Genomic DNA, 12,451 nt, shown 5'->3' with positions numbered 1-12,451 from the left:
CTAAGAATTATTTATTTGAAAGGCGGAACAACAGAGAACAGAACAGACAGACAGTGAGGAAGAGCCTGTCCACCCACTGGTCACTCCAAATGGTCTCAAAACCCAGGTCCAGGCCAGCCTGAAGCCAGGAGCCAGGAACTGCATCCTACGAGGGTGGTAGGGACCCAAGTACCTGGACCATCATCCGCTGCCTTCCTAGGTGCGTTAGCAGAAAGTGGGGTTGAAACTGGCACACTGATGGGGATGTTGATGTCACAAGTGGTGGCTTAACCTGCTGTACCACGCCAGCCCCCATCATTTTTCTAATAAACTTGGAGGACTTCACCACACCTTGGATCTTCCTGATTCTGTCGCAGCATCTTTTCGGTACGGGTGACCCTTTTACACTTGTTCACGTTGGCTCTGAATACGCACATCTCTTTTGAAGATCACAAAGCTTGTGGCTGTCATCCTTGCTTGTCGTGGCCTGCATCTCTCTGAGAAGCGCCGTTCAGTGATGCTGACCAGGACTGGTGTTCACTCTGAGGGTCACAACCTGATTTGCCCACAGGTGCCAAGCAAGTGGTAAAAATGAGTAAAATGGGCCGGTGCCACGGCTCACTAGGCTAATCCTCTGCCTGCGGCACCAGTACCCTGGGTTCTAATCCCGGTTGGGGCGCCAGATTCTGTCCCAGTTGCCCCTCTTCCAGGCCAGCTCTCTGCTGTGGCCAGGGAGTGCAGTGGAGGATGGCCCAAGTGCTTGGGCCCTGCACCCCATGGGAGACCAGGAGAAGCACCTGGCTCCTGGCTTCGGATCGGCGTGGTGCACCGGCTGCAGGGGCCATTGGGGGGTGAACCAACGGAAGGAAGACCTTTCTCTCTGTCTCTCTCTCTCTCAATGTCCACTCTGCCTGTCAAAAAAAAAAAAAAAAACAAGTAAAATGGTTTGAGTTTAAACCAAAGAAGGGTTTGCAACATTTAAAATAATTCAAAGAATGATAATAATTGTTGAAGCCCATGAAGGTCCTAATAAAATAGCAGCGAACCTTATGAAACTTTATTTTGTTAATCAGTTGGTTTACTTGGCAGCTTACTGGATGCTAGCCAGTGTGAGATTACTTCAAAAAAGTTTGTAAAAAAAATGGAATTATAAGATGTTTGTTTTGAAAATTTTTGAAATCCATGCATAGTTTTTTGTTTTGTTTAAACTTGAGAGACAGACAGACAGCTCCCATTTGCTGGTTTGCTCCCTAAATGCCTCCAACAGAGAGAGATGGGCCCGGCTCAAGCAAGGAGTGGAGAGCTCAGTCCAGGTCTCCCACGTGGGTGGTAGGGACAGAACCACTTGAGCCACCATCTAGTGCCTTCCTGGGTGCACATTAGCAGGAAGCGGGAAGCAGGAATCAGGAGGGGAGCTAGAACTCAAACCCAGGCAGTCTGATAAAGGGACGTTGATGTCCCAGGCAGCTGCGTCATTGCCGGGCCAAATGCCTGCCCCTAGAGTTGTTTCATAATGTTCATTGGCCATGAGCTTTGACGTGCCCTCATGTAGCATCTCATCGTTCCCGCAACAACTGTGTGTGAGGGATGATGGTGTTGTCCCAGCTTTACCAGCGGGGAAACTGAGGCTTGAGGAGTGCAGTGGCTTTCCCCAGTCAGAGAGCGCTCTCTCTCCAGGTCTGCCTGACCCCAGGGCCTGGAGTCACTTGCTCCGGTCCTGTCCAACCAGGGGATTCTCGCCTGTTGTACCAGTCCCACTGTGCTCTCTCCACACCTGCGCCGCCAGACCTGCTGCTCCTACCCCAGCCTCTCTACTACCCTTTGCTGTTTCCAGCCTCTTGACCTCTGACTCTAACCTGCACGGAAGACTTGGACTAAGTTCCCCCAGCTTTGGCCTGGCCTAGCCCTGGCCTTCATGGACATGTAGGGAATGAACGAGTGGAGGGGAGATTCTCTCTCTCTCTCTCTCTCTCCCTGACTCTAGTACTCTCCTGCATTTGGGCAGTTTCTCATCTGGCAGTTGACATCTCTCTCCATGTCACTGTTGGGTATCAAGGTTCCAGCAGCACCAATGAGCCCCAGTTCTTGGGGACCTGTTCCTCAGCCTGGGAACTAATGCAACAAGCACACACATGCAGTATAGGTGGTTGCTTTAAATTGTCACACCTTCTCCAGGAAGTTTACAACCATTTCCACAATGGTTGGTTTGCGTTTTAAGTTGTGTTGGCCCTGCTGTGACACATTTATTTTCTATTCAACTGGACTATTCCAGGAATGTCTGTAAATACTATGAAGTAATGGGAGCTCTTCTTGGTAAAATATTATTCTGTCGGCATAAAAAGTCAAGCAATACCAAGTCTTTTAATCTGGAAAATAAAATTTTTCCACAAAAAAAGGGAAAGCAAATATTCAAGTCCTTGTGTGGGAGCAGGTGCAGACTCTGGGAGGCAGTAGGTACTGGGTCCTCATCACCCACAAGGGAGACCTGGATTGAGTTCCTAGCTCCCTGCTTTGGCCTAGCCTAGCCCCAGCCATTGCTGGGCATTTAGGGAGTGAACCAGTGGTGGGCGATCTCTTTCTCTCTCCCCTCAAGATAAATGAATTTTCTAAAGTCATCACTTAATTTTTACAAAGAGAATTCTTGAGTGTAGAAATCCAAGCTAATTACCTTTCGATCAGAAGCGTTGTTTCCTTGCCATATCCACTCCCATGGCCTTTCCTAGATTGGGCAAGTCCTCAGAATGGCAGCCCTGGAGCTTGGGGCTGTCCACTCAGACACTTCCTGGGTCCTGCGTCACTTGTGGGGAGTGTCTTTAGTGCACCTGCCCACCTTGCTGCTTTCAGCTTATTCGGAGTTTTAAATCCCTCCAACCTTTTGTGAAATCTGGCACCCAAAGCTTTGCTTCACTGGGTGAAGTTTGAATTGGACAAATAGAATGAGAAGTTGCTGGGGCCTATGTTAGAGCCTGTGATATGATTTTCATTCCTAACTGAAAGCTTCTAGATGATGCTACCTAGCGTATGAAGTAATTCACTCACTTACCATTCTCATCTTTGTTCCTGTGATGAACAAAAACCCGACCGTATTTCCCTGCTATGAGGTTCAATATTCGGCAAAATCTGTTTGTACTGGGAGTATTGATGGGGGACCTTTGGCTGACTTAATTCTGCATGATGAAGTCCCATCATTATTCCTCAGAGATTTTACTAACGGGATGCATTAATCTAGAAGATAAGGACAGTTGAAGTGCAATTGGGTGTGATGCTACACATTCCAAATTATGCTCATTGCCAACATGTCTTGAATTCCTGTAAATTGCCCAGTCCTGTTCAGCACTTACATGCATTAAGTCACTTAAACCATACTCTGAAAAGTAGATGTTGTTCTTAGCACCACTGTACAGGTAAGAAAATGGAAAGACAAAGCATTAAAATAACTCACCCACACCCACACATCCCTGAGTGGCTGAGCTAGAATAGTCCAGAGCCTTAGATGTCAACAAACAAGCTTGATCATAGCAGAATTACAGGGCCCGCTTCTCGGTGTTGGGTGTGTGTGTCGGGAACTCACTTCCCCAGATGAGTCTATTAGACAGCCAATGCTGAAAATGACTCCGGACTACTAAGGACTCCCAAACTGAACACTTTTCATAATTATTCCTCTCCATGGTCAGGTTGTGCCCATTAATCAGTTGCTGGGAATATAAAAGCAAAAGATTCAACTGAGTGGAAGCAAAAGGAAGCCACCGATTTCAGGCTCTCAAGTATTCTTCTTATAGAAAACTTCGCATACTATGTTCTAACAAGACTGCCAAGGGCGGGCAGTGCTGTCTTTACCCTAATCTGGGTCTCAGTGGTAACTTGACCCTAATTTGAATGCTATGGTTGCACCAGTCTTGGTGCCCAGTGTGGCAGGGTTGGTTGAGAGATGGTGGGGTCTTTAAAAGCTGGCATGTACTGAGGAGTAATTAGATCATTGGGGGTATTGCCCTCAAAGGGAACTAATGCTGGTCTCATGGACTGAATTAGTTTTCACAGTAGTGATTCATTATGAAAGAGTAAGGCTAGCACTCAGATCCTGCCTTCACTTTGTGTCTTGTTCTGTGACTGCTCCCTCTCTCATATACTCGAACTGGGATTCCATCCACCATGTTGTGGCCCAGCCAATGGGACCCTTGGCAGAGTCTGAACAGCTGGGGCTGCCCACTCTTAAAATTTCTGCCTACAAAAGTATGAGCTACACGAAGCTCTTTCCCTTATAAAGTACCCAACCACGGGCATTTTGTTATAGCAACAGAAAACAGGCAGATACACGAGGTATCAACAACTACTTCCCCCAACTGCAGGTCAACGTGTGTCCAAAGTGTCCCAAGGTGGCAGTCATTGGTCTGATGTGTCTATTTCCACTGAAGACATCCCGGTTCACCTGGGAGGGTGTCTCATTCTCCACCGGTTAACTCTTGCCGTCTCTGGATGTGGATCAGAAGCCCTGCCACAATCCGAGGCTGTTTCCTTCTGTTTGTTATCAAGAGAAATAGAGGGGTTGCAATCAACCGGGGATATATAATGTCCCATCACTTTGGGCTGTGCACAAGATGCCAAATAACCGCTGTACCTTGATGCAAAGTGGGTGAGAACTCGGGGAAAGTCTTGTCTAGGAAACTACAGTAGACTCACAGAGCGGGTATGGATATAGCATGTGAGGTCTCAACTCAGGGATTCCAGGGAGCCCATGACTATGTTGCATGCAATCTGTTGGGGGTCATGACTCACACGTGCCGTGTACATGTTCTGCATCATGTCCAGCAGTGAACATCATAACTAATCAGGGAATTTAACCAACTGCCCGCCATCTACACTGAATGTGGCTTTCCGTGTCCTACCTGTCCTCAGGTGTGTAGCAAATTTCACTTAAGTTCTGAAGAGGTCAGGTTTTTCCTCTACTGTTCTTAAATACCTTTTTAAGAGGGGATTGCATACCATAGAGCTATCTACCAACTTGAGGATGCAGGCTCAGGAGTTGTCATAGAGGCCAGTGCTGTGGCAGAGCAGGTTAAGTCACCACCTGCAATGCTGGTGTCCCATGTGGGTGCCCGTTCTATTCCTGGCTGGTCCACTTCGGATCCAGCTCCCTGCTGGTGTGCCTGGGAAGGCAGCAGAGGATGACCCAAGTGCTTGGGACCCTGCACCCATGTGGGAGACCCAGAGAAAGCTCCTAGTTCCTTTCTTCAGATCAGCCCAGCTCTGGCCATTGCAGCCATTTGGGGAGTGAGCCAGCGAATGGAAGATTCTCTCTCTCTCTCTCTCTCTCTCTCTCTCTCTCTCTCTCTCCTTCTCTCTCTGTAACTCTGCCTCTCAAATAAAAATAAAATAATAAGAAAAGAGTTTTCATAAATGATGCTAGTCTGTTGTTTGGTTTTGTGTCAAAGTACGAGAGTCCTTAAAGGTTTGTGGAAAAAATGAAATTAACAGATAATGTGATTCCACGAACTTTTGGAAGATGGCTCTCATTTGAAGTTGTCACTAATGCAACATATTTTAATATGCTTTTCTGTTGCCTAAACACTAATATGAAAAGTGAAATAGAAGTCTGTTTTGTTATTGATGAGCTAATTCAAAATCACTTTATTTTATTTCTTATAAAGTAACTGATACTGTGATTTTTTTTTCACTCAATCTGAAATATTTGTATCACAGTCAAATAACCAAACTAGACTGGACTACAGATTAATTCCTTACAGGGAATGACAACCCTGCTTCAATTTTTTAAGATTGATTTATTTATTTGAAAGGCAGAATTACAGACAGAAAGAGGAGAGAGACAGAGAAAAAGATCTTCCACCTACTGGTTCTCTCCCCAAATGGCCACAATGGCTGGAGCTGAGCCGATCTGAAGCCAGGAGCTTTTTCCAGGTCTCCCACCTGGGTGGAGGGGCCCAAGCACTCCCCAAATGGCTGCAACAGCTAAAAACAGGACAGGTCAAAGCCAGGATCCAAGAACTCCATCCAGCTCCAGGTCTCCCACGTGAGTGGCAACACTCAAGCCCTCATCTGCTGCCTTCCCAGATGCATTAGCAGGGAGCTGGTTGGGAAGCAGAGCAGCCAGAACTTGAACCGGCATGCCAATGTGGGATGCTAGGATCACAAGCCATCTCTTAGCCCACTGCGCCACAAAGCTCTGCCATAAGTCCTACTTCCACCCAGGTCACTACATCGTTCCAAGTGTCAGCGATTAGGCAGGAGGTTCTCAAACATTAGCCTGCATCAGAATCACCCAGGGATTTGTTAAAATGCAGGCCACAGAGCCTGCCACCAAAGCCTCTGATTGGCTAAGTTGGGTGTGGTACCCAACATACTGTAGGTGTAAGTGCCCAGGTAGAAGCCAGGCAACATTCTTTCAGACACACTGTCCCCTACAGATGGGTGCTCTTGGAGCTTCCCCAGTAAGGCAGGCCCAGAATTCTTGAAAGTTTCGGTAGTATCACCTAGCACAACCTATCCCATCAAGGGGTGTAGATGACGTAATTTATTTTAAATTTCTGTGTCCCAAGTATTATTTCACTCACATGGGACAGAAGCCCACCATAATATTACAAGCAGGGTCAGAGAAGTTTAAGACAGCTAAAATATGGATTTACATTTATGCCGTATTGGTGAATTAACAGCCAACAGCCTGCCAAACGATCCTAGTGTTTGGACCTTGCGCCACCTGGTGGAAATTGTTTGCCCTGTCCTTGTATAGATTTGCTGATAATTCTGGGCGGGGGTGGGGGGGGTGGAAGGGTGGGCGGGGTGTCTGTTGGGGAAAATTGTGTTTCCTGTATCAAGGAAAAAGAGGAAGCAGCTTTGTTAAAGTAGCCCCACCCTCATGTATTTTGATGTGCAAGTAAACTTGTTCTTCGCTGGTGCAGATTCTAAAAACTTGTTCATTACACAGTATTTGTGAATTTGGATTTTAGGACAGAATACAAATGCAAGTAGTTCAAATCAGAAAACCTGACAATATGTTGCCCAGTTTGATTTACCTGGAGCAAATGGAAAATTTCTTTAGAATCTATGTTTGCAGCAATTTATACTTCAACTCAGAAATCGCTGAAAACAACCCAGCCGTGGGAGTGTCTGTGAGCGGATAATAAAAGTTCCATTCAGCTAAAGAGATTTCAGCAAGGAATCCAGGGCAGGGACAATAAAAGGTAGCAAAGGCTTGGGATGGCAATGCCTGAAGAAGGAACCAAACCCATCCACTGAGGAGGAGCTAAGATTTTGTGAAAGCTTGGCTGACCCCCCCCCCCCCAATCCGGTTTCAAGGAATAGCAGAGAACTTGAAGCCTAACGGAAGGCAGAGGCGAGAACTGGCAGTGTGGAGGCGTGAGGCTGGGGGAAGGAGTGGCTGCCTCCTGCACCTTCCTGGTGGCGCTACGGAGAGACAGGAGTGCCCTTACACTTGTCTCAGCTGCAGTGACCTAGGGCAGGAAGGCAGTGCCCACTCGCCGTGCAGATGTCCGGCTGCTCACTGGTGAAGGCAGTGCTTGGCCAAAGATGAGGCCAGGTTTGCATCTGCTCTGTCCCCTGTGGAGAATGCCAGCGTAGGTCATCGCAAGAGTCCATCTCAAGAATCTCATCCTCTAACAAAGGCTCTGGTCGTGTTGACACGGCTGATGGTGCTTAAGGGACCACAGTTTCAGAATCCAAAGAGTCTTCTCTTACCAAGCCCCTCCAGCAGTGTCACAGTGGTCGTGTGAGCGGAAGCTCTTCAAAAAGTTTGCGGGAAACATGTTACGAAAAAACTAGGACTGCATTTCAAAATTTTTATAGTTATATTTTATTTTACTTTTCCAAAACTTCTCTTTGAATTTGAAAGGCAGGGTCAGGTGGAAGACTTCCACCTGCTGCTTTACTTCTCAGATCCCCCACAACTTGTAGGGCTGGGCCAAGCCAAAGCCAAAAGCCCAAAACTCAATCCAGGTCTCCTACAGGAGTAACAGGGACCCAAGTACTTAAGCCACCATCCGCTGCCTCCCAGAATCAGCCGGGGAGCCAGGACCCAGCCCAGCACCCCGATATGGGATGTAGGCATCTCAAGCAGCAGTTGAACCATCGCACCACAGTGCCTATCCCCATTTTCCACAAACTTTCAAAGTATCCTTTTCACAGGTTATCACTTTACTAGGACAAGCTCTTTTTTTTTGAAGAGCTACTGAATTTCAACATCACAACTGTTAGATTAAAGCACTTCCATGACAGTGGTGTTAAAATAGTTTCCATCTTCACCCTTTCCCTCCATTCTTCATAGTGACGGCTTGCGAAATATATTAAAATTCTGCATATGAACCTGACAAGACAACATGAATGAACGGTTTATTAAAAGGAAAAGATTCCAGCTGGTGCTAAGTATTGAATGCCAGCTGCAGTAAGCAAGCCACTAGGAAGAGGGCACTGTGGCATCGCATCCCCTTGGGCACGGTAGTGAAATCAGAGTAAGGCTTGCAGGGCCCATGCACTTCACCTCTCCTCAGAGTGTTACAGGGATTTCAGCTGACAGCGTCGCAACTTCTGTTGCCCAAGACGTCTCTACAACCTGCTTAGTGCGCCCCCTGCCAATTCCACTAAAGGTTCTTCCTTTGAGGCTCATTATTGTTGAATAATGTGTTCCAGCCAATCCATCACATGGTTCTCCTAACATAAAAGAAGCCCCAGTTTTTAAGGGTGATTTCAAGCCAGTTTTACAATAGAGGGCTGATTGGGTAGGAATAGTTTGTGACTTAAGGTGTTCTAGTCCATTAGGGACACTTGCTTTTGGCCATATTGAATCTCAAGGTAACTCAAGGGCCATTTATTAAGTCAAAAAATGCTATTGACAAATGGCAATTATTCTGTGATCATTGGGGTTATTCAGATTAATGTTATAATAAACCAACACCCAAACATGATTTTAAAACTCTGTCTCTTATAGATGTGGTGTGAAGTCTTCATAAAAGCCAAAGTGACACTAAAATCTTATCGATTCAATATTGGTGAACTCAAAATAGAGCCCAAATTGAAGCAACTCTTTATTCCTTAGCCACATGACTAAGATTTATCCATTACTGTACTCGGAATAGCATATAAAATACATTTTGATGAAAAAAAGACAAACTGAAGTATAAAATTTTTTTTGACAGGCAGAGTTAGACAGTGAGAGAGAGAGACAGGGAGAAAGGTCTTCCTTCTGTTGGTTCACCCCCCAAATGGCTGCTACGGCCAGAGCGCTGCACCGATCCGAAGCCAGGAGGCAGGTGCTTCTCCTGGTCTCCCATGCGGGTGCAGGGCCCAAGCACTTGGGCCATCCTCCACTGCCTTCCTGGGCCACAGCAGAGAGCTGGCCTGGAAGAGGAGCCACTGGGACAGAATCCAAAGCCCCAACAGGGACTAGAACCCGGGGTGCTGGCACTGCAGGTGGAGGATTAGCCTAGTGAGCCAGGGCGCCGGCAAAGTATAACTTTTTAAATGAGCTCTAACAGACCCCCATAAGGAAAAATACATAATGATCAGCCAATAAGAAGAGAAGAATGGATGATGTTTGTAAATAAATATGGTTTTCAATAGTGCCTAAAACGCTTTCTGGAACGTCGAAATCAGACTTCAAGTACTGTGCTGCAGGATTTGAGCCCTCACACTGAAGAGGGGTTAGAAAGTATCCAATTCTCAACAGGGATCACATTTCAGTTAATTTTCAACACTTAAGAATAACTGTGCATCAATTACAGATCTAAACCAGTCATATTAAGTAGAACAGATAACAAAACTACTAAGAGGTATAATGTATTTAGTTGTTCATTAACAGTCAGGGCTATGCTGATCAAGCCACCATTTCCCATAGTGTCCACCTCACTCCAACAGGTTTCCCTCTTGGTGTTCAGTCAGTCGCCAATTCTCTTTCAAGAATCTTATTTGACAGCAACCTAGGAAATCATGGCTTCGTGAGACAGACTTTTATTTTCCTTGCATGTTGCAGGACTCTCAAAGTTGAGCTGTTGCTGGCTGGTTTGGAGTCTCCCATTCTAAAAATTATTCCTTGAGGTTGGGGCTGGCGCCATGGTGCGGCACTGGCATCCCATATGGGTGCCGGGTTCTAGTCCCAGTCGCTCTTCTTCCTGTCCAGCTCTCTGCTGTGGCCCGGGAGTGCAGTAGAGGATGGCCCAAGTGCTTGGGCCCTGCACCCACGTGGGAGACCAGGAAGAGGCACCTGGCTCCTGGCTTTGGATCGGCATAGCTCCAGCTGTTGTGGCCATTTGGGGAGTGCACCAACAGAAGGAAGACCTTTCTCTCTGTCTCTCTCTCTCACTGTCTGTAAATCTACCTGTCAAATAAATAAATAATAAAAAAATTTTAAAATTATGCCTTGAGATTGAACGATGATGGCTAACACTATGCCCATACGGATTCCAGGTAGCAAAGAACAAGAAATGAAGGAAAGGATAAAAGGACAATGTCTGTATCGTGCAGGCACAGACTTGATGTCCCAGTAGGTATCCACTGACTTCTCACTGGTGGAAAGTGGTCAGTGTCCTCCTCTACCCAACAGGCTGAAGCGACAGCCGCTAGCTGGCTCAGTACCAAACCTTGCAGACTTAGTCTGGTAATAAAAAAAGAGGTGAGGCAGGTGTTTGCCTGGCTGTTAAGCCACGCACTTCCCACATGGAAGTCTGATCCTGGCTCCACTGCAGATTCCAGCTTCCTGCTGAAGCTCACCCTAGGAAGCAGGTGATGGCTCAAGTAACTGAGTGTCCCTCGCACCCACGTGGGAGACTCGGACTAGGTTCTTGGCTCCAGCTTTAGCCTGGTCTAGCATGGCTACTGATATGATTTGGGGAGTGACTCAGCAGATGGGCTCTCTCTCTCTCTCTCTCTCAACAACAACAACAAAAAATATACATTCAAAACTGCAACACTGTGTATGTTTTGTAATAATCCTAGAAGACAGTGTTCCTTCTAAGTACTTACAAACTAGTACCACAAAGAAGCAATAGGGAGCCGTTGCCACGGCTCACTAGGCTAATCCTCCGCCTTGCGGCACTGGCACACCAGGTTCTAGTCCCGGTAGGGGCGCCGGATTCTGTCCCGGTTGCCCCTCTTCCAGGCCAACTCTCTGCTGTGGCCCGGGAGTGCAGTGGAGGATGGCCCAAGTGCTTGGGCCCTGCACCCCATGGGAGACCAGGAGAAGCACCTGGCTCTTGCCATCGGATCAGCGCGGTGCACCGGCCGCAGAGCGCCAGCTGCGGCAGCCATTGGAGGGTGAACCAACGGCAAAGGAAGACCTTTCTCTCTGTCTCTCTCTCTCTCACTCTCCACTCTGCCTGGCAAAAATAAATAAATAAATAAAGAAGAAGCAATAGGCAGAAACCTAAAGGGAATGTTTTCTGAAAATTATACAATATTAAAACTTTCTCCTTCGTGTTACAGATGAGGAAACTATTTAATTCATTTGGCGAACAGGAAATTATCTTTGTTTTCATTTATTATCTATTTAAATTGTATACAATTCTGTAGGTTAAGATTTTGTTTGTCTCCGAACATGAAGATTTCCTTGAATATTAGAGTATCATCCGAAATTGAAAAGATTTTTTTTTTAAGATTTGTTTATTTATTTGAAAGACAAAGTGACAAAGAGCGAGGAGGAGACGTAAAGAGAGATCTTCCATCAGCAGGTTCACTCCCCCAAGTAGCTGCAATGGCTGGGGCTGGGCCAGGCTGAAGCCAGGAGTCAGGAACTCCATCCAGGTCTCCCACATAGGTGACAGGGACCCACGCATTTGTGCTCTCGTCGGCTGCCTTCGCAGGCACAGTGGCAGGGAGCTGGTTCAGAGGAAGAGCAGCCGGACTCAAGCCAGCGCTCCGGGACGGGATGCTGGAGGTACAAGCAGCCGCTTAACCTACGTGTCGTAATGCTGCTACCAGGGTTTCATGTTGCTGCCTCTGTTGAGGATCTGTGTTGGGGGGACCGTGGAGCGTGGTATTGCCTACAGAAACTCGGTTTTGAATGTGACTCCGTTCTGGTTGCAGTGGGAGAAACTGCAGATGACCACGAGTGAGAGGAGGAAAATATTCTGCTCTGTGACGTTCCACGTCATCGCCATCACCTGTGTGGTGTGGTCCTTGTATGTGCTCATAGACCGCACGGCGGAGGAAATCAAACAAGGCAATGACAATGGTAAGAGCGCACGTTTCTTCTTTTCTCTCGCTTGGGTTCTAATGAGGCTGCCCAGAGGTGGACGGGGAAGCCCTTTCTCAGTGTAGGTTTCCACGTGTGCCACGCTGGCAGCAGCCTGGCAGTTGGAGGCATAAACTACGGGGTCCCAAACTGAGCGAGGAGACGTGTTGAGTTCATGGAGAGCTTAGTGAGGAGAAACATACCAAAAGTCTACAGCCCCCGAGGCTTTTCTCCCCTGCCTTGTGTGGACAGGTTTTTCATGTTACTGAATTTATCCTACTC

The 12,451-nt window shown here is 47.1% G+C and overlaps 1 protein-coding gene across 11 annotated transcripts in view; it reads left to right on the top strand.

Annotated features, from left to right (window-relative positions):
* MARCHF1 (membrane associated ring-CH-type finger 1) overlaps positions 1-12,451 on the top strand; it is a 973,853-nt gene that overhangs the window by 945,173 nt on the left and 16,229 nt on the right. For all 11 annotated transcript variants that reach the window (XM_051831701.3, XM_070047277.2, XM_051831697.3 and 8 more), the window contains one exon: positions 12,022-12,169. In XM_051831701.3, the coding sequence (XP_051687661.3) occupies positions 12,022-12,169 (148 nt within the window). The remainder of the gene's footprint in view (positions 1-12,021; positions 12,170-12,451) is intronic.

This window comes from Oryctolagus cuniculus, chromosome 8 (assembly GCF_051225735.1).
Source record: "Oryctolagus cuniculus isolate XC-2025 breed Fujian yellow rabbit chromosome 8, ASM5122573v1, whole genome shotgun sequence".
NCBI classification, from domain to species: Eukaryota; Metazoa; Chordata; class Mammalia; order Lagomorpha; family Leporidae; genus Oryctolagus; species Oryctolagus cuniculus.
This window is presented reverse-complemented; position numbering and strand designations above follow the sequence as displayed.